At 38.3% G+C, this 26,925-nt stretch overlaps 1 protein-coding gene across 3 annotated transcripts in view; it reads right to left on the bottom strand.

Moving 5' to 3' along the window:
* The window catches only part of unc5ca (unc-5 netrin receptor Ca), a 250,279-nt gene that overhangs the window by 107,360 nt on the left and 115,994 nt on the right, over positions 1–26,925 (bottom strand). For all 3 annotated transcript variants that reach the window (XM_058070370.1, XM_058070372.1, XM_058070371.1), the window contains exon 2: positions 12,845–13,081. In XM_058070370.1, coding sequence (XP_057926353.1) covers positions 12,845–13,081 — 237 coding nt within the window. The remainder of the gene's footprint in view (positions 1–12,844; positions 13,082–26,925) is intronic.

Here is a 26,925-nt window from a genome sequence, read left to right as displayed (position 1 = left end):
CAGCCAATCACAGGGCACATATAGACAAACAACCATTCACACTCACATTCATACCTATGGACAATTTGGAGTCAATTAACCTAGCATGTTTTTGGAATGTGGGAGGAAACCGGAGTACCCGGAGAAAACCCATGCATGCACAGGGAGAACATGCAAACTCCACACAGAGATGGCCGAAGGTGGGATTGAACTCGGGTCTCCTAGCTGTGAGGTCTGCGCGCTAACCACTCGACCGCCGTGCAGCTCCCATGTCCAAACAGTGTTTGCCAAATGGAAATACAGACACTTTAACCTTGTTGATGTCCAAAGTAAAATGTACATTATGGGGGTGGGGGGGTGGGGGGATGTGGGGGGGGGGGGCAATAGTTACTTTTACTGCTAACTAGTTACTTTTGTAGTGGAGTAACCCAGTTAGTACAAAGTTACTTTTTTTTAGAAGTAACTAATAACTACAACTAATAACATTTTTAAAGTAACATGCCCAACACTGATAGTGTCATAAGTCTGGGGCTGCATGAGTGCTGCTGGCACTGCTGGGGAACCGTGGTTCAATGAGGGGAATGATGGACGCCAAAATGAACTGTGGCATACTGACGAGGACACTGGCCTACATGGCTGTTTTCTAACATAACAAGCCCAAGTTGGAACCCTATGATTTCAGAACCATGGACAGAAATTTGTTAGTTTGTGTGTGCAACTCAGACCGTTTACTCCATGTTTTGTTGTTATTAATGGAACCGAGTATTTCACAATGCAGGTTCTGAGTGAAATAAAGACGAGATACTACTCCAAAGCATCCAAGTATTGAGAGGAAATAACAAAATACTTGCTGAAATGAGAAGGTTGTACACACTTAATACATTAAAAAAGTCATTTTCTACCCATGTGAGCATCAAATCATTCATTCTAAAAACAACGAAAGACACCTCTGAAATGTCTGCTTCATGAGTCCAGTAAATTGACTCGACTATTTTGTGCTAGTGATTGCCTCCGGTGATGAGGCGCACTCACGCTGCATGACAAGCCGCTATTTCTCACGGCGAAAGGCAACTGAAGTTTGAGCTTTATGAAGCCAAAGGTCATACTTGTCACAATGTCAGCTTCATTTTCTCATTCCCGCAACTTCAATTACAGCGATAAAAAAACAATGTTATTATTATGCGTGACTGGAACAGGCAGGAGAGCTAATAATGGTTGTGGTGATTAAAATGAAGTGACGGAGAAGCAGGCGTGTCACACTGCAAGATAAGGGAGAGCACACACGGTTGACGACTGCTCTGGGTTGGTACACCAACGCCCAAAAGGAAGTAACAAGAATTTTGAAAAATAAAATGCATAATGTTCATTCATTCATTTTGTACTGCTTTTTCTGGTGCACATTTAGACAAACAACCATTCACACTCACATTCATACCTATGGACAATTTGGAGTCGCCAATTAACCTAGCATGTTTTTGGAATGTGGGAGGAAACCGGAGTACCCGGAGAAAACCCAGAGATGGCCGAGGGTGGAATTGAACTCGGGTCTCCTAGCTGTGAGGCCTGCAAGCTAACCACTCGCTCATCGTGCAGCCTGGTTTAAGTTACATTAATTCATTCATCTTCTATCGCTTATCCTCACAAGGGTCGTGGGGGTGCTGGAGCCTATCCCAGCTGTCTTCAGGTGAGAGGCGGGGTACACCCTGGACTGGTGGCCAGCCAATCACAGGGCACATATAGACAAACAACCATTCACACTCACATTCATACCTATGGAATTAACCTAGCATTTAACCTAGCATGTTTTTGGAATGTGGGAGGAAACCGGAGTACCCAGAAAACCCACGCATGCACGGGGAGAACATGCTAACTCCACACAGAGATGGCCGAAGGTGGAATTGAACCTTGGTCCCCTAGCTGTGAGGTCTGCGTGCTAACCACTCGACCACCGTGCCGCGTGTTGAATACATTCAACATGTTACCATTGGGTTTACTGTATGTACACTTTATGTATGATTTGGTTTAATTCTATAACTTTATTTGAAATGCAGTTTTATCATCATCATTTAGTTCCATCTTCTCGCTGAAGGTCGGAGGTCATGGGTGGGCAGTGGCATCGTTTTTTAGCTGCTAATTGGCAGTTATGATAGCATTTTTTGTTCCATTTTTGTTCCATACGGTGATGTTATCAATCTGCGTTTTCCTCTTTCCCTCTATTTTTCCTTCTAGGAGTTGAGCTTGAAATAGGCCGGGTTTTATTTTGTGAACAAAGAACGTGTTTTTCCTTTCCGTGATATCCTTTAAAAGCTTCCTTTGTTGATTTGCCATTGTTAGTACTTCTTTGTTGGTTTTTCTTTCTTTCTTTCTTTCCAGGATACCATGACTATTTCCGTACACATAACAGCTCTATTTTTGCAGTTGATTTGTTATTATCCAAGTTTCAGATCCAAATAATGTGTAAGGAAGTAGATGTTATATAACATTTGAGTATTCTAAACCAATTACAAACAAGTATTGCTGAAAGCCCTTTTGGCTGTAGATATTCTACATTTCATTTTTGATATGAAATTCCCTCGACCAGTCCAGGGTGTACCCCGCCTCTCGCCCAAAGATTGCTGGGATAGGCTCCAACATACCCGCGACTCGAGTGAGGGTCCAATCTATCCAATCCAACCATCCATCCATTCATTTTCTATATAATAGAAAATTCATTTTCTATATAATAGAAAATTGATGGATGGTCTTGACCTTGGTCTTTTCCCGCATCAATTTTCATGCCGTATATTTTTCCTGTATTGTATTGATGATATTCAAGATGTTTTGCAAGTTATTTTTATTATCAACAAGCAGTACCGTATAATCATCTGCGTCTCTTAAGTTGTTCACATTTTTTCCACCAATGAAGCCTCTGGAATTTTCCAGCCTTGAAATATATATTTACTGTTTCAGATCATAGTATGTATGCTTTTTGTGTCCAATATAAATGCATAATACGTTTATTTATTTGTCGATGGTAGTGGTCTGAAAGGTTTGGATAATCGATGAAACAAACGTAAATTCTAGATACAATTATTCTGATGTTAAATATCATCCCTTCCACAGTGATAAATCCACTTTGTCAGTTTGATATTTCTTTCTCTATGGTTGGTCTTATTCTGTTATTTATTACATGAAATATACGTATGTATTTGGTGCATTCAGGGATCTTTTCTTTGTTTGGTATTCTTTCAAAGATGGATTCATTCATGGTTTCATGTATATTGACTTTTGTGTGTATCAACCTCATTAGATTTAAGATTTGTTCCGTTCCAGGAACACTTTTAGCATCTCTGCTGCGGTCAAAAATTTAAGATATTCTTTGTTTTCTTATTCTATATTAAGTGGTCGTCCTCTTTGATCGCCATACAGTTCCAGTTTCTTTACATTTTCTTTACATTTTTTCATTGGTGAAAAAGTGTTTTCCCCTTTCTAATTATTTATTTTACCCCAAGAATGCAGTGAAAACTCATCCAAGAGGTCACAAAAGGCCCCACAACAATGTCCAAGGAACTGCAGGCCTCATTTGCCTCAGTTAGGGTCAGTGGTCATGACTCCACCATAAGAAAGAAACTGGGCAAAAACGGCAAAAATGAGTTCCAAGACCAAAACCACTGCTGAACAAAAATAGCATTGCGTCTCAATTTTGCCAGAAAACACCTTGATGAACACCAAGACCTTTTGGAAACACCCTGTGGTCTGATGAGACAAAAGTTGAAGTTTTTTTTGGAAGGTGTGTGAACCTTCACATCTGGCGCATTTCAATGGCAAAATATGGTGGTGGTAGTGTGACGGTCAGGGGCTGTTTTATATATATACACACACACACACACACACACACACACACACACACATATATATATATATATATATATATATATATATATATATATATATATATATATATATATATATATTTATTTATTTATATTGACAAATATTTACTAATACTAATATTCAAATTTGTTTGATGGTCAGAAACATTTATGTGTGACAAACATGCAAAACAATCAGGCAAGGGGCAAACACTTTTCAGAACTGTAAAACAAAACAATAACAAACAGGAAGTTGTTCAAATACACAAAGCCCGAATCGTCCCCTTTGTTTTGCCGACACAAAGTTAGCATTGCTCGACTAAGTTATCAGCAGTTTCAACAAAAGTGCCACCTCGCGTTGCGTTGCGTCTTATTGCATTTGGATGTAGGACGTGAAGCGTCGCTACGAGGAGACAAGGATGGAATTGAGGGTCTCTGTAGCGTGACAGAAGTTCGCATCAAGAGAGCTCACTCGCTGTCAGCTCGGTGAAGTTTGAGGAAAGATATACGTAGATGGGGGTGTAGGGGTTGGGGGGGGGGGTAAAAGTAAAATCAAGACGAGCAGATACTGTCATAAACATTTCCATCAATCACACACACACAAGGCGTCAACATTTCTTTCCTTATATGAGCGTGTTGTGGGTTCGTGCATCAAAGTGCAACCTTGACACCAAAAAGCTAGTACTATTTCGGTAAGGGTATGTTAGTTTGGTAAATGCTATGAAGTACTACGTCTATGAATACATTTTTATGAGAAGGTAGAAAAAAACATGTCTGAAAGTGATGTCAATACAATACAAAGTCAACCAAGACATTCCTCAACACAAAAATGCATTCATCTGTCACAACATGAAACAACATCTCCGTCCCACACACTAATGGGGGGGTCCTATAAATCCTGATGGTAGTTAATAACATAAATTGTAGCAATGGTAAGAGATAAGAGGGAGTAGGGGAGACGGGACTGGGCCAAAAGACGTAAAAGGCAAGGAGGCGAGTGATGGCAGGAAGAGAAACATTAGCAGGACGGGACAAAGAGAAAGAGAGGGCGAGTAGAAGGTAAAGATGAGAAGAAATCAATAAATGCGATGGCAGCAAAGGAGGAAAGGAGGTCACAAATCACCTCAGCCAACACTCCTCCATGTGTGTGTGTGTGTGTGTGTGTGTGAATGAGAAGATGCAGGTCGAAGCTAATAATTCACACGGTGACTAATGGAGACAAAGTAAGTATGAGAGGATACAATATGCCATTAGTCCACTTGGATGCTAATGGAGATGTACAAGGGGTCGCAACACACCCTTCACAAAGACAGGGGGCGCTATAATCCCTAACCTGCTGAAGATGTTTTGAGTCAAATCATACAATATTTTTCTGAAAATTTCCCACGTTCACATTTTTTTTCTCTATTTCTCTTAAAACCTAAAAGAAACCTTACGCGTACAGTATTTCACTCTCTTGACTGTTCTGTTTCATCCTGGCGCTCTGCAGTACTGTAGCGTTTTTGTATCCTTGTTAAAACGTATTGCTGCAAAAACCTAATGACATCCTAATAACTAAATTAGAAAGGTACGGAATAAGAGGATTAGTTCTGAACTGGGTCAAAAGCTACTTAGCTGACAGGAAGTAATACTTAAAGCAAGGAGAATACACATCTGCAAGTTCATATATTATGTGCGGAGTTCCCCAGGGGTCAATACTGGGACCAAAACTGTTCAACTTGTACATCAATGATATCTCCTAAGTCACGAAAGACTTAAAGCTGGTATTATTTGTGGATAATACAACTGCTTTTTGTTCTGGAGGGAGTACAGACAAAATCATTAGAAAGATCAGAGAAGAAATTGTCGCTAAAAAGATGGTTTGATGATAATAGATTGTCCTTGAACCTAAGTAAAACTAAAATCATGCTGTTTGGTAACAGCAGAAAGGACACACACCAGCAAATACAAATAGACGGTGTAGACATTGAAAGAAAAGGTGAAGGAAAATACATTTCTGGGGATCGCAATAGATGAAAATATGAGCTGGAAACCTCATATTACAAATATACAACATAAGGAATATTTCAATATTGAACAAAGCAAAATTTGTTCTCAATCAGAAATCACTCCACACTTTTTATTGCTTTCTGGTTCTACCATATCTTACTTATTGTGTGGAAATATGGGCTAATAACTATAAAAGCAATCTTTACTCACTAAATGTACTGCAAAAAAAGGTCAGTAAGGATAATTCATAATGCCGCCTACAGAGAACATACTAACTCCTTATTTCTAAAATCACAAATACTTCAACTTGCTGATATAGTTCAACTTCAAACAACTAAAATAATGCATAAGGCTAAAAATAACCAATTAGCTAAAAATGTCATCCAATACTTCTCTACAAGAGAGGAGAAATATGATCTCAGGGAAGAACTACATTTGAAACACTTCTATGCTAGGACTACGTTAAAAAGCCATAGCATTTCAGTATGTGGAATCAAACTATGGAATGGATTGAGTAAGACCCTCAAACAATGCACAACGATGAGCCAATTCAAGAAACAATACAAGCAGTTGATGTTTGCTAAATACAAGGATGAAGAGTCTTGAACCAGTCATGATGTGCTATATATATCACTATATTGACACTTACTATGGTACCCATTATGTCATTGGATGGTCATATCACCTTGTACTTTGGTACGTGACAAAAAATAAAATAATAAATTAATTAACGAATTAAAAAAACGTAAACTATATTAAGAAAGCAGGAAGTGAACAAATGTATCAGTTACTGATTGTAAAAGTACCAGATGGAGGGGTAGGATTTAATAAGCTTTGCTTCTTCCTACTCCTTTTGGACATGTGGAACTGGGAACTGATTATGGGATGCACTCAATTGTAATCTGATGCATGTTCAAATGAAATAAAACCATTACCATTACCAACCTTTCTTTGAATTTTAATGATGTTTCACTCTCTTGACTGTGCCGTTTCATCCCGGCGCTCTGCTGTACTGTAGCGTTTTTGTATCCTTGTTAAAACATATTGCTGCAATGCTCTTTAGCAAGGCTCAGAAACTAACCTTGCGACACATCATATTGTTAATATACTATCACTAATTTATAATAGCCCTGTGATTGGCTGGCGACCAGCCCAGGGTCTACCCCGCCTCTCGCCCAAAGACAGCTGGGATAGGCTCCAGCAACCCCCGCGACCCTCATGAGGAAAAGCGGTAGAAAATGAATGAATGAATGAATAATTTATAATACTGTCACATATACTTTATATAAACCAGGGGGGTCCAAACTTTTTCCAACGACGGCCATTTTTACATGTGTTTGAATCAACCCATGTGATATGCCGAGACATTTTTTTATATTCAAAAAAGAAAAAATGGATCTTACAAAGCATTCTATTAAATAACTTTTTCTACTTCCTGTATATGACAGAGTATATGTATATATATTTATTTTTTTTAATTACCAGTATATTTTCACAATATTATGACTTTCTGAAAAATGGCATGTTTCAGTCTTAATAATAATATTTATTAGTTTACTATTAGAATTAGTATATTACTATTAGAAATAGTAATATTTCAGCGTTATGCTATTTTTCTCAAAATATGACTTTATTTTGTCAATATTGTCGTCTTGTAAAATGACTATTTTTTTCCTACCTGAGGCCCCCAAACCTTTAGTAGTGGCTTATACACAGTAATTGTATTTTTCTTTAGACTGTGCCAACAGTTGTGGGCCATAATTGGCCCCAGCGCCACAATTTAGACACCCTGACATAAATAAATACCTGTTTTACAATGATAGTGTCAATCAAAACAGAACATTATTAGCTTTGAAAGGATGGAATTTTTTGCACTGGATGCCGTCAGCCTGTGTAGGTGTACCCAATGACCAAATATTAATATGTCTATATATAACGCATTTATGATGATCAGGATGTACTGGCGAGCTTAAGTGTCCCTCGAGTGGTATGTGGTGTGCGGCTAATCCATTTTTTATTAACGTGACATCATGATTGCTTTGCAGTAAATGAATTAAAAATGAATTGAAGCATCTTTCAGTGAAAACATTGAAATAAATTCATGTTTTTTTGTTTTTTTTTAGCTTGTCTTGATGCTTATATCATGCAAGTGTAATGGAAAAAACGAATTAATTTATTTAAACAGGTCAGTAAAGTCAAGCAGAAATCGTCTTTGGTGGAATCCACAGGTCCCTAATTAGACAAAATGTTTTCCTCCATGATGTTGCTGTCTGGGAGCTGACGGTTAACAAATGAGCGACTCATAGGGGAATAATAAATGAAGAGCAGGTGCCCATGAAGTCCGTAATGAATGCTGAAGATGATGATGAGGAGAAAGTAAAAAAAAAAAAAAAGAAGAAACGATAGGAGACAAAAGACGGCAGCAATGATTAGTGCAAGCTGGCTGCCTTCCCGATATTATTATTCCTGCTTTGGACACATCCTGACGTCTCTATTAGAGCCGCATAATAAGATGGGCAATTAAGATGAGTCAATGTACACAACATTAGGTACAGCTGCTCCATCTATTATGATGCAATACCCTCTATAAACATAACAAAGCTCAATTTTGATTGACAATTCTCATTTTGCGACATGTTTATCATTGTGGAAGTGTGCTACATAGAGCTGTTTCTCGTGCTTTATTTAGACCGTAGGTAAATAACCCCCCCCCCCCCACACACACACACAATTTTCTTCTTAAATTTGTACATTTTCTTATTCATAATGCAGTATTATGACTTTATTCCCACAATATTGTAACTTTTCCCCAAACTTAACTGTCCAAAAATGACAACTCAATTTACTTTTTTAATTATAACTTTTAAAAATGTATTTTTATATTTAATTTAATTAAGATTTATTATTAAGATAATTTAATTTTAACTCCATCCCCCAGGTATTGTTATCCTCATAATAGTACAAGTTTATTCTAGTAAAATTGCATTACATTATGACTTTTTTCTCTTAATATTTTGACTTTATTCTTATAAAATTATACCTTTTTTTACACTTCTATTGCTTTTTCTTTTCGATTTTGAGCTTTATTCTATTAAAAAAATGTCTTGTTATATTATGTGTTTATTCCCATAATATTATAATAATTTCCAAAACCTAATCTTATAATTAAATAATTTTCATTTTTAAAAACATATCTCTTCTTTAATATTTCAATTTTATGCTACTAAAATGATGTTATTTTTCCTCATAATAGTATGATGTTCATTCATTCATTCATTTTCTACCGATTATCCTAAGGAGGGGGTGCTACATGTTTATGATTGTGGAAGTATGCTACATAGAGCTGTGTCTCGTGCTTTATTTAGACCGTAGGTAATAAATCCCCCCCCCCACACACACACACACACACAATTTTCTTCTTAAATTTGTACATTTTCTTAATCATAATGCAGTATTATTACTTTATTCCCACAATATTATAACTTTTCCCCAAACTTAACTGTCCAAAAATGGCAACTTTTTTAATTAAAACTTTTAAAAATGTATTTTTTTCTTTAATATTTTAACTCCATCCTCCAGGTATTGTTATCATCATAAAAGTACAAGTTTATTCTAGTAAAATGGCATTACATTATGACTTTTTTCTCTTAATATTTTGACTTTATTCTTATAAAATTATACCTTTTTTTACACTTCTATTGCTTTTTCTTTTCGATTTTGATATTCTATTAAAAAAATGTCTTGTTATATTATGTGTTTATTCCCATAATATTATAATATTTTCCAAAACCTAATCTAAGAATCATATAATTTTCATTTTTAAAAACATGATGTTATCTTCCTCATAATATTATGATGTTCATTCATTCATTCATTTTCTACCGATTATCCTAAGGAGGGTCACAGGGAGGGGGTGCTGGAGCCTATCCCAGCTGTCTTGGGGTGAGAGGTGGGGTACACCCTGGACTGGTGACCAGCCAATCACAGGGCACATATAGTCAAACAACCATTCACACTCACATTCATACCTATGGACAATTTGGAGTCGCTAATTAACCTAGCATGTTTTTGGAATGTGGGAGGAAACCGGAGTACCCGGAGAAAACTCACGCATGCACGGGGAGAACATGCAAACTCCACACAGAGATGGCCGAGGGTGGAATCGAACCCTGGTCTCCTAGCTGTGCTCGGCTGCCGTGCAGACTTTCTCATTAGCTTGAAACTTTTTCCTTATAAATTCCGACTTCTGTTAACATTTCTGATTTTTTAAAATTTTGTTGTTGAGTCTTATTTGTGTCTTAAAGGGACCTATTATGGTCATTTTCGGCCCTTTGTATTGAGTTGTAGACGCCTAAAGAGCAGCTCCACACAATAACCCACACAAAAAAGTTTTCTAGGTCTTCCAGAATCTGCAGCTATTCCAGCTGTATTCCCCTTGGATTTCCTGCTTCCCAGCAAAACTGTCTGTTTTAATTTATTACACAGCTCGGCCTGCCTCCAATCAGACCCACTCCACTGTGATTGGCTACACTTCCAATTGCTCCTGAGGAGTCTGGTTGATGGGTTCCAGACCCGACTGAGGTAAGCGACTTTCCCGCAAGTAGGATTCAATATTATTCATTCATTCATTTTCTACCGCTTTTCCTCACAAGGGTCGCGGGGGTGCTGGAGCCTATCCCAGCCATCTTCGGGCGAGAGGCGGGGTACACCCTGGACTGGTGGCCAGCCAATCACAGGGCACATATAGACAAACAACCATTCACACTCACATTCATACCTATGGACAATTTGGAGTGGCCAATTAACCTAGCATGTTTTTGGAATGTGGGAGGAAACCGGAGTACCTGGAGAAAACCCAGAGATGGCCGAGGGTGGAATTGAACTCGGGTCTCATAGCTGTGAGGCCTGCACGCTAACCACTCGTGCATCGTGCAGCCTGGTTTAAGTAACGGGGAGAACATGCAAACTCCACACAGAGATGGCCGAGGGTGGAATTGAACCCTGGTCTCCTAGCTGTGAGGTCTGCGCGGTAACCACTAGACCGCCGTGCCGCCCCGGATTTAATATTAATAAAAATGAATATTTTCGTAGTTAGGTCATCGTTTACAGTCTTCTAAATACCAATTTTAAGATTATTAGAGTCCTCTAGACATGAAATAACATCCCTATAGTCACATTTACGTTGTGTTATCCAATATGGTAGCTATAATCAGAGAAAATAAAACATATTACACAAAAATAAGCAGTTTTTTTTCTGGACAGAGTACTTCCTGCAGTGGCTCATGTCTAATAATTAAATATGATGTACCCACTAACAACAATACAGCAAATCCTGATGATGAAGTGTGCAAACAAGGAGGGAAGAAGCTAACAGTGTCTACTATAGCACATAGTTTTGTCCCTCTTTAAATCATACTGAGACACAACAACCCTCTAAACACCAACTAGAACATTCTTCCTAGCTTTCTGGTGCGTCTGAGAGCTGAATCAGTGGAAACATCAAGCTGCGCCATACTTCCTGTCTCGCCAAATGATACACATGTGCATAAGCCACACGCTTACACAGCAAAAAAAAAAGTCCTCTCAACATGGAGGTCGCCGTTTAATCCCTGATAGCGTCGTGCTGTCGTTGTTGTTGTACACAACGTTGGCAGCGCTCCAACATGTCAGCGCAGACGCGATTAAAGCCTCCCCGTGAAGGTGGCGGAGCAGCGCTGGGACTGTGGCAGCCATACTACGTCTGAATAATGGCTTTAACCTGACGACTTTCAGACGTTCACACATCCGGAGACAAGCCGGGGAGGCTTGTCACTTGAGACGGGTTTTTCCTTGCGTCTATCGCCATTCAGTCATTTTCTACCGCTTTTCCTCACGAGGGTTGCTGGAGCCTATCCCAGCTGTCTTCGGGCGAGAGGCGGGGTACACCCTGGACTGGTCGCCAGCCAATCACAGGCCTCTATCGCCAAAGACAAAAAAATTACAAAAAAACTACTACTAAACACAAACACAGGGGTCCCAAACACCCAGCCTAGTTTGAGGCCCCCGCCTTGATATGAAAGTTTAATGTTAGTGCGGCCCGCGCAAGTTTGATATGGATGCTGTATGGTATCATGTACCCAGAAAAAATTATTACGTTTGATTCATGTTCATATTAAAGGTTAAATAACTGTTAATAGTTATCCTCCTTATCCGTGTGGAAGTGGTAAGTTTTTGGCTTTTTAAGTTCAAAGGAAGGGCGGCACGGCGGTCTAGTGGTTAGTGCATAGACCTCACAGCGAGGAGACCAGGGTTCAATTCCACCCTTGGCCATCTCTGTGTGGAGTTTGCATGTTCTCCCCGTGCATGCGTGGGTTTTCTCCGGGTACTCCGGTTTCCTCCCACATTCCAAAAACATGCTAGGTTAATTGGCCACTCCAAATTGTCCATAGGTATGAATGTGAGTGTGAATGGTTGTTTGTCTATATGTGCCCTGTGATTGGCTGGCCACCAGTCCAGGGTGTACCCCGCTTCTCGCCCAAAGACAGCTGGGATAGGCTCCAGCACCCTCCGCGACCCTCGTGAGGCTAAGCGGTAAAAAATGAATGAATGAATGAATGAATTATCGAGAAACATAGGTTGGAGAAAAAGTAAAAAAATAAAAAAAAATATTTAAAAAAGTACAACTATACTATGGGAATAAAGTCCAAATATTATACAAAATAAAGTCATAATATAATATTACAACATGAAACAAAAAGTGAAGTTGATACTAACAATATACTTTTTTCACCTATGTCACAAAGCTGAGAAGCATTATTTTTCTATTTTTAACATTTTATCATGCTTTAAAAAACATCAAATTGGCCCTTGCATCCTTTCATTTTTATATTTGGCCCTCGGTGGAGGTCTCAGTCTGGACACTCCAGTCTAATGATGATAAAACCTTGAGGTCATCGAAGTATGCTAGCATTTTAGTCTTCCAAAGCATCCTGACCACAACTCATTGAGTTTGCCACAACTATCAATCTGTATCTGACATTTCTTACCCGAGTTCTCGTCCACACGTTCCTCCACAGTGTGGTCCTTCTGGTGAACCCACTCGCTGTTACACTTGAAGTAAATCTGAGTGGCGGGAGTGGCCTTGCAGTAGAGGTTGACGGGCTTGTTCTTGACGATGTAGCCTTCCTCTGGCTCAAACAGGAAGTGCGGCAAGGGCTCCGGTGGATCTGATGGAAAGGTTTCGGGAAGCTCGCTCAGGCTGAGGAAGTCGTCGTCGTCTCGCACTGTGGAGGGGAAAACAAAAAAGATGAGAATGCTTTCAAAAGTTTGCTATGTCACTGTGATCGAGTCTTCTCATGCAAGCGAACAACGGCAATTGAAGAGAAACGATGAGGATTCTGTGGCTGAACATAATCTAATTATTACACTTTTATTGCAAATGCTGATCCGAAATTTGAGAAGAACAACATCAAGCTAGCAGGAGGGGTTAAAATTATTTAAAAAAACAACAATAAAATGACTTCAATCAAAGTATAAAAAAGAATAAAAGTTTTTTAAACAACAAATTTTAAACATGAATAAGAATTTTCAATAACAGTGCAAAATAATACAAATAGAAATTACTTAAATAACAAGGTACAAAAATCATAAAAAATAGCAATAAATGTAAGATAAAAGTATAAAAATAAATTCAATAAAAGTGTAAAAAAATCAATAACAGTGCAAAAAATACAAATAAAAATTACTTAAATAATAAGGTACAAAAATCATAAAAATAGCAATACAAATGTAAAATAAAAGTGTAAAAAAAATCAATAACAGTGCAAAAAATACAAATAAAAATTACTTAAATAAAAAGGTACAAAAATCATAAAAAATAGCAATACAAATGTGAAATAAAAGTGTAAAAGAATTTTCAATAACAGTGCAAAAAATACAAATAAAAAATACTTAAATAACAAGGTACAAAAATCATAGAAAATAGCAATACAAATGTAAAATAAAAGTGTCAAAATGTCAATAACAATGCAAAAAATACAAATAAAAATTACTTAAATAACAAGGTACAAAAATAATAAAATATAGCAATACAAATGTAAAATAAAAATGTAAAAAAAAAATTCAATAACAGTGCAAAAAAATACAAATAAAAATTACTTAAATTAGAAGTTACAAAAATCATAAAAAATAGCAATACAAATGTAAAATAAAAGTGTAAAAAAATTATGACCACTGGAAAATGTTAAATGGAAAATAATTTTTTATGGTATTATATTATGATTCCACCAGTCATCCAGTTTCCATAACCTTTCTGTACAAAAAAACATACTTTCAGCTATTATTGCACACACACACACACACAGAGTGTCTTTGGTGTGTGTCCTTATCTCGGCCAATGGTGGCGGCATGCAACGGGCTGGCAACTATAAACACAGCTTACAGGACAACAGGACAAAAATAACCAAAAGTGAGTAGGCAGCTCCACTTTGATGTCACCAGGCTGACACTCGCTCTGCCTGTTCTCTAATTACTTCTCTGAGAGGACGGGGAAAATGGCGAGGTGTTTTTCGCAGCATAATTTCATTATCTGCAGAGAACTGCTCTCCCACTCTTTCGCGTTTGGTGTCACATCGGAGCGTTTCTTCGTTGCCGTTGCTTATCCCACTCGCTTGCTTTTCACTTTGCCCTTATGTATGCTGCCACCCTCATCTGTCATTCAGCGCTGGGAGGCTCATTGCTCCGGAGTGACAGCTATAAATTATTGATCGCTAAAGGAAACATGATAGCCCCAGAAAGAGCCGGGTGGAATAGGGAACAGGCGGAGGAATTGATGCAAAATTCCCTTTGTCTTTCAATCGCTTTCTGCACCATTTTCCCCTTCCTCCCCACAACCGTCAATCCTCCACTTGTTTCTCTCCTCTCCCCGATTTCCCCATCCCCTGACAGAGTGAATTACAGACACTCACAGCCCAGCTCATAAACGTCTTGCCTGAATGCTGTCATCAATAATGAATGGCTGTAACCCAACAATATCCAGGTTCGATTTATTGCACCTAGTAAATATTGCAGCGGGGCACAAAACCCCCCATTTATCCCCAAGCTCGTGGCGCTTCGCTTCAAAACACCTGCAGGAACACCAGCCATAAATACCAAGAACATCCATTGAGAATGACTTCATCAGTGGCGGGCGGTCATCTTGGAGTGTAACTGACAATGGTTGTCATAACGCATGTACTGCAAAGTGAATACTGTCTACTGCATCACAAAGCTACTGCTAGCTAAAAGTTAGTCTATGTGACAGGGCAGCTCTGCTGTTTCTAAGGACCTGCTGCAAAAAAACATATCACAGGTCCTGTATATGACAAGAACTCCCTGCTGTTTTAACGAGCTACTGCTAAAATCAGAAATCCTATATAGATCTGTATATATGTGCTATTAAAGGACCTGCTCCAAATAAGCCATTTATGATTCAATACATCACAGAATTCCTCTGATACAATAATACAATGACAAGCAATGACACCTCAATGACAAGCATCACCCTTCAATGACAAGCAATGACCCCTCAATGACAAGCAATGACACCTCAATGACAAGCATCACCCCTCAATGACAAGCATCACCCTTCAATGACAAGCAATGGCACCTCAATGACAAGCATCACCCCTCAATGGTAAGTAATGACCCCTCAATGACAAGCATCACCCCTCAATGACAAGCATCAACCCTCAATGGCAAGCATCACCCTTCAATGACAAGCATCACCCTTCAATGACAAGCAAGGACCCCTCAATGACAAGCAATGACACCACAATGACAAGCATCACCCCTCAATGACAAGCATCACCCTTCAATGACAAGCTATGACTCCTCAATGACAAGCATCAACCCTCAATGGCAAGCATCACCCTTCAATGACAAGTAATGACCCCCTCAATGACAAGCATCAACCCTCAATGGCAAGCATCACCCTTCAATGACAAGTAATGACCCCCTCAATGACAAGCATCAACCCTCAATGGCAAGCATCACCCTTCAATGACAAGTAATGACCCCTCAATGACAAGCAACGACACCTCAATGACAAGCATCACCCCTCAATGACAAGCATCACCCCTCAATGACAAGCATCATCCCTCAATGACAAACATCACCCCTCAATGACAAGCATCACCCCTCAATGACAAGCAATGACCCCTCAATGACAAGCATCACCCCTCAATGACAAGCATCACCCTTCAATGACAAGCAATGACCCCTCAATGACAAGTAATGAGCCCTCAATGACAAGCATCACCCCTCAATGACAAGCATCACCCCTCAATGACAAACATCACCCATCAATGTCAAGCATCACCCCTCAATGACAAGCATCACCCCTTAATGACAAGCAATGACCCCTCAATGACAAGTAATGACCCCTCTATGACAAGTAATGACCCCTCAATGACAAGCAATGACTCTTCAATGTCAAGCATCACCCCTCAATGACAAGCATCATCCCTCAATGACAAACATCACTCCTCAATGACAAGCATCACCCCTCAATGACAAGCAATGACCCCTCAATGACAAGCATCACCCTTCAATGACAAGCAATGACCCCTCAATGACAAGTAATGAGCCCTCAATGACAAGCATCACCCCTCAATGACAAGCAATGACCCCTCAATGACAAGCATCACCCCTCAATGACAAACATCACCCCTCAATGACAAGCAATGACCCAAACTGTGGACATTTTTCAACTCAAACATCCCAGATAGATTAAATTCCACAGGACTGTTTGCAATCCAACATGATCTACAGAAATCTCTTGATTGATCTCAGAAGTCTCTTTATGGCTGCGTCTCTCTAGCAAATATCTGCAGCTGTGTGTCAGAGCAATATGTTCAGCATATGTCGACCATGTAATGTACATGAAAAGAAGCAAAAGGCCGGAGGAAGCATCCATACCGTGAAAGGCACTGCAAAGCCCAACATGGCCAAATAGGGTAAAAAAAAAAAAAAGCCGCTCTGGCATGTCTTGTATGTTGAACGTTTCACACGGTGAGGACCTTATGCTCCTGCTAAGTGGTCTGAGATGTGTATCGGCGCAGGAGCCGTGCAAGTCATGAGATCATTCCTCTTAACGTCTTATCGGGCCAGCTGCAAAAACATAAACACAAACATACGAGATAGATACTAAAAGGCACACTCGCCTTAAATAGTCATGCATGGTGACCACTATAGACAACACGCATATTATTGCAGACGCATGACTTGTGCTAAATTATTAGTCACGCAGTCACATACATAACACACAATCATGGTGTGATGGATGGTAGAATTGCTATTGTTTTGGTTGCAGAGTTGTATCACCATTGTGTCAATTACGAGGAAAAATGCAAAAGAAGCAGACACGTTTTAATAAAACCTGCAGATGAATAAACATTTGATTTATTTAACACCAATATAAGACTACTATCCATCTGCTTTAATACATTCCTCCTTTCCCTCATTATTATCTGACATTAGCACTCTTTGGGAAAAAAAAATAAAATAAAACTGTTCATTTTCCACTGTGGATTTTCACTCTCTTTACTCATCTCGTATTCAAATATTCATGCTTTGATAGTTATAAAAGTACATGTAGGTTTTTGTTTACCTGCTTCTGGCCCGAGGCGCTACCTTGAATCCGCTGAGACTCGGCAAACGTATGCAAAATATGATCAAATATCATCATTAGTGCAATTTACAATACTAATGTGTCTTTAATGGCTTTCTTATCGTAATAGGCAACCGTTCAACAGTTTTTTGTTGTTGTTATTGAACTCTTGTTTGGGCCTTTTAAGCCTCTTTTACTTGACATGGTTTTTTTTTTTTGGTTTTTTTTTCGATGTGTGTTTCACACACAAGAACAAATTACATTCACAGCATGCAATCAGTCTGCAATGTCAGGAGCATTCACAAGCACTAATGAAATCAATAGTAGGAAAACTATTACTTCCAGGAGCCCCCACCCGCCACCCATCCCCCTGCTCTCTCCTTTTACTTTTGTTCTTTCATCCGAGAGGTATTTATACATAAACATCACTTTAATTGATGCCTCATTTTTCCCTTTAGGAAAAAAAATCTCCAAACCAATAGTAGAAGCAGGGTCCAACACTGGTGTCAGTAATGTTCCTGTAATGTCTGATTATGTCTAATTGTGACTATAGGGGTGTTATTTAATGTCAAGAGGGCTCTAATGTTAAAAACTGCATTTAAAAGATCAGAAACTCAAACTACATGGAACTTTGTGATGTGTAAATAAGGAATATTTGCAGAAATTGACTTTAAATCAGGCTAATCTTTTAATCCTGCTTATGTCATGTCTGAAAAAAAAATTTTGGACTGAAACAAAAAAAAATCTCTGGTTGGAACTGTAATTACCTCAATCATTCCAATTTCTCACCTTCACCCTATTTTTTTTTTTTTTTTTACAAAAAGATTAATTCATGAATCATACTGTTAGTAGTAGAAGCAGGGTCCAACACTGGTGTCAGTAATATTCCTGTAATGTCTGATTATGTCTAATTGTGACTATAGGGGTGTTATTTCATGTTCAGAGGGCTCTAATGTTAAAAAAAGTGCATTTAAAAGATCGTAAACTCAAACTACGTGGAACTTTTTGATGTGAAATTGACTTTAAATCAGGCTAATCTTTTAATCCCGCTTATGTCATGTCTGAAAATATTTTTTTGGACTGAAACAAAAAAAAAAAATCAAACCTGTGCCAGGGTACAGATGATTTTTTGTTGGTTTTCAATGGAGTCTAATAGCAACTTATATTTCGCAAACCTGGGTGTTCGACCGTAACGGTCAGATGACGTAAAAAAAGCCAGAGAAGATAGAATACGGCACATTAGGCACCCCATCCTCGTCATAGTCAATTAGGCATCTGCTATGCTTTGAGGGCTTCTTCCAAAGCAATTAATACAAGCGGGATGTAAAGCGGAGCACCGTCATGGCAGACAGTGACAGCTGCCTGGTGTCTCCATGCAGCCCTCATTGACCGTGACACAGACTGGCCTAAGTGTACTGGATTTATTATAGCGCCCGCCTGCAGAGATACCGGGGAGGGGGTGTTGTTGCGTCAGTCGGAACCACACAGCTGGAGCGGGTTAAGGAAGAAAAGAAGAGATGGACTATTATGGGATGGCTTCGTGATGAAGACACATAGCACCGTATATCGTTTGTCACTCTCGCTGGAGAGACCACCGTTGACTTGATTTGTACGTTGACTTCCTGTCATAACTCTTCACTTCTTGGCTAGTGTTCACTGTTTCGTCTGTGCAGGAGGTTAGAATGGAAATAATAATAGCAACAATCCATCTTAAAAACGTACTTTAACTGGATTGGCCATTTTTAAGCAGTGGTTGAATGTTCTTAACTACCATACAAGTGTAAAAAGTACAGGAAGGCTTTGCTACACGTCTTAAAATAAAACCTGGTGCTGTGCCAGCTATACGAGTAAGCAACAAATGTGGTAGCGGTGAAATTAAAAAAAAAAAAAAAAACAGAATATTCTGCAAAATCTAAAGTTTTCCGCACGGGTTATTGTGTGTAACTGCTCTACGGGAGACCACCCCTCAATACAAAGGGTCGAAAAATTAGGCATAATAGATCCCCTTTATAAAATAGTTTAAAACCAGAGTGAGGAAAAAGGACAAAGGTGCCAAAAACTTACCACTTCCACACGGAATAGGAGGATAACCTTTTTTTTCTCCACTCAGTCTCAGCATTACTCACCATTACTGATGCCTAGTGAACAGAATACTACATATAACTTGCCTGCCATTTATTAATTACTATTAATACACAAATTTCCGGAAAAAAAATAATGTGGGAGGGATATTCAAACCACAATAGGTACACCCTGGACTGGTGGCCAGTCAATCACAGGGCACATATAGACAAACAACCATTCACACTCACATTCATACCTATGGACAATTTGGAGTCGCCAATTAACCTAGCATGTTTTTGGAATGTGGGAGGAAACCGGAGTACCCGGAGAAAACACACACATGCACGGGGAGAACATGCAAACTCCACACAGAGATGGCCGAGGGTTGGATTGAAGCCTGGTCTCCTAGCTGTGAGGCCTGTGCGCTAACCACTCGACCGCCGTGCAGCCCATTTGTAAAATTAATTATTTTAAATATAAACTATTAATATTTATATTAATATTATTATAAAATATAAATTATTTAAAATTATTATTTATTATTTTCATGTAAAACAATTTTTGTGGCATTTATGTTGTAGCATATTTGTTTAGATAGTATTTTGGCTACATACTGTATATGGCTGAATTTGCATTAAAGTGAAATTTATGCTTGAAATGTATGTTTTCACAAAAAAGTGTTTATCTACTTTTTTTGGTTAAGAACTGATCTTTTGCTGATTTTTTTTTTCTGATGAAAGACGAGAGTCTAATCTTTCTTTGGTATGTTCCATGTTCATGTGACCCCAGAAAAATCAGTCAAAGTCCTCTAAAAATGGCCGGTACTGGATGTCTTTTGAAAAGTGTCTGGAGTTAATTGGTATACAAGTGTAAAAATAAGTTGCAGTTAACAGTTGCAAAACCTAAGAAAAAAAAACATACATTAAGATTAACTCAATTAGGTTCTTCTTATTGAATGATTGTTTCTTATTTCTTATATTCTGACAACTGTCTTTAAGGTAATTTGATTGGACAGCTTTCTTCAGAAGGGTGACCCGCCCACTGAGATGGTGGTTGGCCAAATCAGAGCCAAAATCATCAAGACAGAAACCAACAAACACAGACGACGATCAGGGATTGCGCTAAGAAAGCGGGTCGAAAACACCATAAATCAAGATGTGGGAGCACATAAAATGTCCACTCAACCTTAAAATATAAGAAACTGAACATTCACTCGTCAACATTGTTACAAGTTGCACAAAGATAACAAAAAGCTGAAGAAAAAGCAAAAACTGAGATCCTGCAAGTCATAAAATTGTTGGAACTTTGAAAGTTTGGTTCGACTCAGAGGCGTACATTTCCTCAACGTTTGGAGTGAATTCCAAACGAAACCTACTTTTTAAGGTTCCACAGGCATGGAGACAAGTGCACCATTTGAATATAAACGGCCTGACTCATACATACATGCATATTTCACTTATTGCCTAATTATAATTCCAAAGGCTGCTTTGCCTCCAAGTTATCAGGTTAGAGCAGCGTCAAAGTGCATATTAGTTTTTAAAGCTCCATGTGTGTGTGTGTGTGTGTCTGGCGGGGAATATATGCATTTTTAAACAGACATACAGTAAGTCTATTAAATGGCATATGTTTATAAATGTATGCATATTATGCATTCACTCAGATGCATGCCGGACCATCCGGGATGTGCACATCATGTTCCTTATTTGCGTGAATGCATATAAAGTATATGTGATGGGTATTTTTTTTAGTATTCCAGAGTAGTCTCACCCTGTCTGAGAAGTCAGAGAAGGCTTTGCTAACACTTCCGTGTGTGTGTGTGTGAGAACGGCTGTCAGTTTGACAAAATAATTGGAGTCATCCCAGTAGTCTTTTTAAATGTGATTGAACTGATCAAATGAGGCAAATTCTGCCCGGAGAATACGAGATTTAGAATTTGGGGAACAGAACGTGGGAATGTGGTGTGTAAGTCTGGATTGGTAGAGACACATATGTAGTAGCGAAACACAATCATGACAAAGGCGTTTAACGTGAAGGGGGGGAACAGTTTTAGCTGTCAAGTGTAAAAAGAAGTTAACCGCTCTTACACATTGGCTGTGGCCATAAGATCATTCAACAGTTTTACCGCTAATAATGAAGCGCTGATTCAATGATGAGCACTGCAAATCACAATTTTTCAAACATTCTTTGTTACACAAGTGTAAAAAGAAGTTAACCCCTGTAAAAAGAATGCAAATCTGAATGTAAAAAGAGTCCTGGCTCTAATGTCGAAGGTGCATTGCATTGCAGAAGAAGAATGGGATCGGTAGGGATGCTCCAATCCATCGGCCACCGATCAGTATTGTCCGATTTCCGTGTCAAAGCACCCGATCAATGCATATACGATCAATGCTAAGTAGCTTCAACTTAGTACAGCATTTGAATAACAAACATTTAACGGTTTGTACGGTTAGTTTTCCAGGCTCACAGTGCAGCATCAGTACCTGAACAATAATTGAATTCATAGGACTAGATGACCAGAAAAATCAGGAGGTGATTCCTCAATATAGGGTTTCATCCTACACACATTAAACTCATCACACAGCAACTTAACACTCAAATATTATACCTCAGAAATATAGAAACATGTATTGATACGAGTTTAGTATGAAAACCTTTGTATTGGAGGGCATAGAAATTGGCACTGCAATGCCAGTTCTGTCCACTTAAGGTAGCCAGATGACACAGAACGCAGAGGGAAACTGACGTCATTGCAGCAGCCTAATTAATGCAAACGTTCATTTTAATTTCATGGGGTCATCTTTTTATATTTGTAAATACGCCCTTTGAGTGTTAAGTTGCTGTGTGATGAATTTACTGTTCTTTGAAAGATGACGCAGTGAGTCACTGAGTTATGTTGTTGCACTGGTGTACATAATGACCTCCTGTTATTTTCAATGGGTTGACAATCTTGTTGTGAGCGAACGGATAGCTCGTGATTGACTTCTGCCAACAACATAACTCATCACACAGCAACTTAACACTCAAATATTATACCTCAGAAATATAGAAACATGTATTGATACGAGTTTAGTATGAAAACCTTTGTATTGGAGGAGCACTGAAGGCATAGAAACTGGCACTGCAATGCCTGTTCTGTCCACCTGAGGTAGCCAGAGGACACAGAGCGCAGAGGGAAGCTGACGTCATTGCAGCAGCCTAATTAATGCAAACGTTCATTTTAATTTCATGGGGTCATCTTTTTATATTTGTAAATACGCCCTTTGAGTGTTAAGTTGCTGTGTGATGAATTTACTGTTCTTTGAAAGATGACGCAGTGAGTCACTGAGTTATGTTGTTGCACTGGTGTACATAATGACCTCCTGTTATTTTCAATGGGTTGACAATCTTGTTGTGAGCGAACGGATAGCTCGTGATTGACTTCTGCCAACAACATAACTCATCACACAGCAACTTAACACTCAAATATTATACCTCAAAAATATAGAAACATGTATTGATACGAGTTTAGTATGACAAACCTTTGTATTGGAGGAGCACTGAAGGCATAGGAATTGGCACTGCAATGCCAGTTCTGTCCACCTGAGGTAGCCAGAGGACACAGAACGCAGAGGGAAGCTGACGTCATTGCAGCAGCCTAATTAATGCAAACGTTCATTTTAACTTACGTTTAACTTAACTTTAATTTCATGGGGTCATCTTTTTATATTTGTAAATATGCCCTTTGAGTGTTAAGTTGCTGTGTGATGAATTTACTGTTCTTTGAAAGATGTATTGATACGAGTTTGTGAGCAAACGGATAGCTTGTGATTGGCTTCTGCCAAAGAAAGAGCTATCGTTTTCTCACTGACTTGAAAGCAGCACAATATTTTAACAATTAGTAGTAGTTCTGAAGTACGTTTAAGAAAAAAATGTACAAAATTTATGGTGCACACCAAAATATATGGTGCATATTTTTGGCGGGCCCTGGAATTGGTACTCTAGACCAATAACACTCATCGATAAATTGAAAGACTTACACTTAATCCATGTGATCGGTAACAGTATCGACCGATTTTACTTAAGGATGATCGGAATCAGCAGCATTAAAATTCTGAGTAGAGCATCCCTCGTCTAATGTGATTTCATTCAAGCGTAAAAGTAAGTTAACCCCACTTAATACTAAGGTCCAAATACCATTACATTACAAAATAACTTGATATTCTTGTCTAGCAGAGCAAACAATTCCATTGATTTAGCAGCAGAAGGTGATGAGAAAGCACAATATTGTTCTAATATGTTAATGAAGTGGTGCACATTACCGATCATTTCAAATGATACTCAATGAATATTTCATATTAATGTTTTACATTTGCTGCAGAGCTCCACTTTTTAAACGGCGCCATTAAAATTTTCCAAAATTTGCCTGTAGTTATTTTTAAACCATTATCTTGACAACCTTGTGTTCGTATAACCATAAGCTCTTTCTGCCGTGCGACTCGTCTGGGATTATGTTGCTTTGTCGTACGCATGGACTGTATATGTCACACATTTAAACAATTTAGACATTTCTCAGGCACACTTTTAAGGAAGACGTGTACATCCAAGGAGCAGCTGACACGTGGGTGTTTGCAGGTAGGCAGTGTGAGAGCGCTCACTTTGCTTTTTTTTTTTTTTTTTTTTTTTTCCATGGCTGTCTCCAAGTGTTATATGAACATGCACACAAATTTTAGGATGCACAGAAGAATAGAAAGAACGGGGACAAAAAATGACATGAGTCATGTTTATCCTTAAGAGTATTGTGTCCAACTTTAAAAATACCATCTGTAATGTCTTCCAAGAGCGGTGCTTCTCAAATGGTGAGGTGTCTGGAGAGGACTACACTCAAAATGCCAGTGTAACGGCCTTACTAGGTCTCGGAAGGACAAAATAAAATAAACAAAAGTTGTTTTTCTGTCCACTTTTGCATCCCTCATCAATGCCAAGCATGTTGTGTGGCAAAGAGAGTAAGTACTCTTTAATGATGACAATGTATCACATGTTTTTCGAACAATATTTATGGACGATACCAACTGAAGGACAACATAAGTAACCGAGAGGGCGAAGGAGTGATTAAAGACACGTGACATTATGAGTACAAAAATGAAAAACACATATCTGAAGGACAAAAGAATTAAACAAAAGTTGTCTTTCTGTCCACTTCTGCACCCTACACATCCAACAACACAAATCCCGCCAAATGCGCAAATGAAAATAAGCCCTTTTAACTCAAACTACCTGACATTAAAAACCTACTGATATACAAACAATATACATTGATTGACACAACATAGTTGACCAATTCTTCAACACATTAAGTATGCAGCTCTTTCACTCAACTTACCCTCAGCGATGCCAAACACGTTGTGTGGCAAAGAGAGGAAGTACTACCGAAGCTGAGGGAAACTACGGAAGCCCGGGGGGAACATAAATGACATAAATGAAATAAGGCATAATACAAGGAAAGCAATAACATTGACAAAATAGGATAAGAAAAATAAATAAATAAATATATAATAATATTCATTCATTCATTCATTTTCGACCGCTTTTCCTCACGGACTGGTGGCCAGCCTATCACAGGGCACATAGACAAACAACCATTCACACTCACATTCATACCTATGGACAATTTGGAGTCGCTAATTAACCTAGCATGTTTTTGGAATGTGGGAGGAAACCGGAGTACCCGGAGAAAACCCACGCATGCACGGGGAGAACATGCAAACTCCACACAGAGATGGCCGAGGGTGGAATTGAACCTTGGTCTCCTAGCTGTGAGGTCTGCGTGCTAACCTCTCGACCTCCGTGACACCAATATAAATAATATAAATAATATAAATATAATATATAATAAATAGTATATATATAAATATATATAAATATAATAAATATATATAATAATATATAATATAATATATAATATAATATATATATAATATATATATTATATATAATATATTATAATATATAATATAATAATAATAATAATAATAATAATAATAATAATAATAATAATAATAATAATAATAATAATAATAATAATAATAATAATAATAATAATAATAATAATAACAACAATAATAATAATAACTCACAGCTAAAATTCACATAACAATTAATATAATAATATATAATATAATAATAATAATTTAATAATATAAATATAATAATATAAATAAATAATAACTCAGATAAAATTCACATAACAATTACTAAATGACAGTAAATTCACACATTAAGACATAGTATAAAGTGTATTTTTAACTCTATTAAAAGCAACTCACAAAGTGGTTGGTACTGATAAATTCAGTTAATGTCTCTAATCAATTAATCGCAGGAAAATAATTCTTTAATTAGCACAAGGTCAAAAAAACATTGTCATGAACAGCTCCCGATGTCGTTATTTTTTTTTCCAATACATCCACAAGATGGCTGCATGAGTGATGAGCATCCTGCAACTCTATCTATCTCTGCGTGCACTTTAAAATGTTGGTGGAGTGACTCAGAAACTCATGGGTGTTACACGTATTGTATTGTTGTTTACAATGAACTCATCAGCGCTATTAATGCAGGCACCCTTACCGCTATCACAACATTGGTTCTGTTGCTGATGTGTTGCACAATATGCTTATTCATAAATGGCCCATCATAAAGTGAAAGAAAGTGTGTGTGAACCAAGTCCTGTCACCTGTCATCACAGCTTTGTTGGAACGTTTCTATGCACAAAAAAACACAGCAAACAAAACTCATAATGATTATTAAAAAAAAAAAGTATCTCCAATCAGGCTAAACAAAAGCTCAACCGCAGCAGGCAATCACTGCGTTATTTGCCCCAGTGCAATTTTAACCCAAACGAATGCGGAACACAAAAAGCATGTAATGCGCCGCGGTTCGCAGGCCACCACATTGAAGGTAATTTGCAGAATTATCTAATCAAGTCTTGCCTAAAACGGAATAACAACACTGCAATAATAAAAAATAATAAAAAAAAAAAACATTGGAGGCGGAGAAACAACTGACAAGAAAACAAACACATGAAGGAAAAAATAATAATTACAGTTATTTCCAAGGGTTACCTGCTCGGGAACACACACACACACATATATGCAAATGAAGTAGCTCATTGAAATGCATAGTTCCATGTAAGCTTGTGGGGGTACAAACTTGTGTGAGTTGGTGTAATGTTATCTTCCAGATGGATTCTGTCTGCCTTATCCCGGCCTGCAGGGGAAAGCAAGGCTTCGCTTTCATTCATGTTCTACTATCACAGCCCGCCATCCATATTAATGCAGCCAGTCGGCACAGGGCAGTGCGGCGGAATATCAAAACACTGGCCTAATTTTTAAGATGTAGCAGAGGTTTTTTTTTTGTATGAGAAACCTCTCACCTGCTCTATCT

Source organism: Doryrhamphus excisus, chromosome 4 (assembly GCF_030265055.1).
Source record: "Doryrhamphus excisus isolate RoL2022-K1 chromosome 4, RoL_Dexc_1.0, whole genome shotgun sequence".
NCBI lineage: Eukaryota > Metazoa > Chordata > Actinopteri > Syngnathiformes > Syngnathidae > Doryrhamphus > Doryrhamphus excisus.
Note: the sequence above shows the minus strand (reverse complement) of the source record. Positions and strands in the feature narration are given on the sequence as shown.